Source organism: Austrofundulus limnaeus, unplaced genomic scaffold, assembly GCF_001266775.1.
Source record: "Austrofundulus limnaeus strain Quisiro unplaced genomic scaffold, Austrofundulus_limnaeus-1.0 Scaffold989, whole genome shotgun sequence".
NCBI lineage: Eukaryota > Metazoa > Chordata > Actinopteri > Cyprinodontiformes > Rivulidae > Austrofundulus > Austrofundulus limnaeus.
Genome location: NW_013953391.1, coordinates 7,328 through 9,279, shown reverse-complemented (window position 1 = coordinate 9,279; position 1,952 = coordinate 7,328). Strand labels below are relative to the sequence as shown.

General features: G+C 42.7%; 1 protein-coding gene across 1 annotated transcript in view; it reads right to left on the bottom strand.

Moving 5' to 3' along the window:
- LOC106533644 (receptor-type tyrosine-protein phosphatase U) overlaps positions 1–1,952 on the bottom strand; it is a gene marked incomplete at its 3' end in the record, with an annotated part of 95,638 nt that overhangs the window by 86,727 nt on the left and 6,959 nt on the right. Inside the window, 1 exon segment of the mRNA XM_014030042.1 lies at positions 743–1,014. Within this exon segment, the coding sequence (XP_013885496.1) occupies positions 743–1,014 (272 nt within the window).

Below are 1,952 nucleotides of genomic sequence, written 5' to 3'. Positions count from 1 at the left end.
AAAAACTGACTTTGAAAAATAAATCTGTTCTTTTTTTCTCATAAAAGGCTAAATAAAACAAAATAATTGGTGGTAATTTTTGACTGTGTAACTTTACAAACGGCACCCCATACAACACATTCGTTCACAAATACTTGTAAAAACAGTCTGCATGCCTAGCGCTTAATTTGATACACCTGTGGCCATGGAAGTGTTTGGAACACCTGATTCTGATAATGTGGATGGATGAGCAAACACTTTTGGTAATATAGTGTATCTGTAAGACCGAGTTTAGACATATTAGCTATGGTGGCCTTGTTGAGTTGGCTTACTGTAACTCCTAAAGTTAATTAGTTGTATATGCATGTGTAATGATTACTTCCTGAGAGTTTCATTAGAATCTGCCCAGTGGCTGATGGAAAATTTTGCAGAGCTGACTCCAGTGGTTAATTCTAAAGGTGATGTTGAGCAATGTGTAGAGCTCTGAGTATGGGATGGGGATTATTCTCAGCTATGACCACACCATATTTTAGCAAAACATCTGTAAAACTGACTGAATTATAATCATTTTTGTGTTGGTTAATTGATTAGCTGTGGTGGCCATCTTGAATTGCAATGATTGTACAAGGTATTTACTGTAGATGCACATCAAATGAATGTTTTTAAGAGTTTTCTAAAACCTGTCCCGTGTTTGATGAGACAGCCTGARAGATGAGTAAATGCACACAATCYCACACAGAAAAAAAAGAAGCATTTGACTCACCTGGTATTCACTGGGCCAGAAGGTGCTGACTGCGAGCTCCACCTGGTGCCACTGGTGGCCCTGAGAGCCAGAGATGTTCCATACAGCACTGCCTTTGGGGCCTCCATTGACTCGAATATAAACCTGGAGGGCCCCTGGACTGTGGCCGTCACGGCTGTACAGGAAGTAGCTGAACTGGATGCAGTGGGTGTCGTTCTCACTGAGAGGAAGCAGGTGCAGCTGAGCTCGCTGGGCCCCCATATGCTGTGAGGAATTCACCATCATAAAGGACCCTGGTGGGAAAAACAGGAAAAACAAAACATTTCTTTAAGTTCCTCCCATTTATTCAAAGAACTGTTAGAAATCAGCTTCCTGAAGAGACTTCGGCTAGTAAAATGGGAAGCACTTATAAAAAGGAACGGCCTTGTCCATCTTGTATACCTGCACAGATTCCAAAGACAGCAGATAATCTGAGGATTTTCACCAACAACCAGCGCAGTACCAGTTAGCCTAACAGTCAGGTGGCTTGGTGTGTGCACCATTCATGTGAAGTTTAATTGCAGAGGGGTGAACAACTAGCAGGGACTCCAGGACTGTAACAGAGGGGCTCACAGCAGAACCGACTGATCACTGAGAAAAGTAAGAACCAGGTGTGTTTTCAGGTAAAAGTCTCCAATAACTACAGCTGGATTTGTCACCAGTCACAWTTTTGAAAAAGAGTTGCTAGAGTCCTGAGGACTTGCTAAATGTAGCAATAAAGTCAGGAAGTTGACAACACTGTAGCTCAATGTTGGACATTTGGTGAAAAAGAACAAAAGTCAGTGTCAGTGAGGTGTAAAAACCACGTCTTCTGGTTCTGCGGAACTGCTGCTGCTCAARMADGAGAGAAACTCTGAAACAGGCTGGTTGAACAGCAAGAATCTTTATTTTGCAGTCCAGGAGATTACAGCCAAAAACCAAATTGTGGCCTCCAAGCCAAATGATTCACCAAGTGAAAAGATGAAGAACGAAGGCGAAGGGTAGGGGCGTACAAGCCTTTTTCATAGGTTGCACAGTGCAGTCCAACAGATGTACCATAAATTTTGTCACGTTATACCTTAAGCATTCCTCTTCCTAATATGGTAATATGTGCCAAGCTCTGAAGCTGGAGAAGAAAGAGAGGCATAACACATCTGTGCATTCCTGAGAAGAGGCCCCCACTCTTAGACACTACATAATCCCCCCTTCGGGA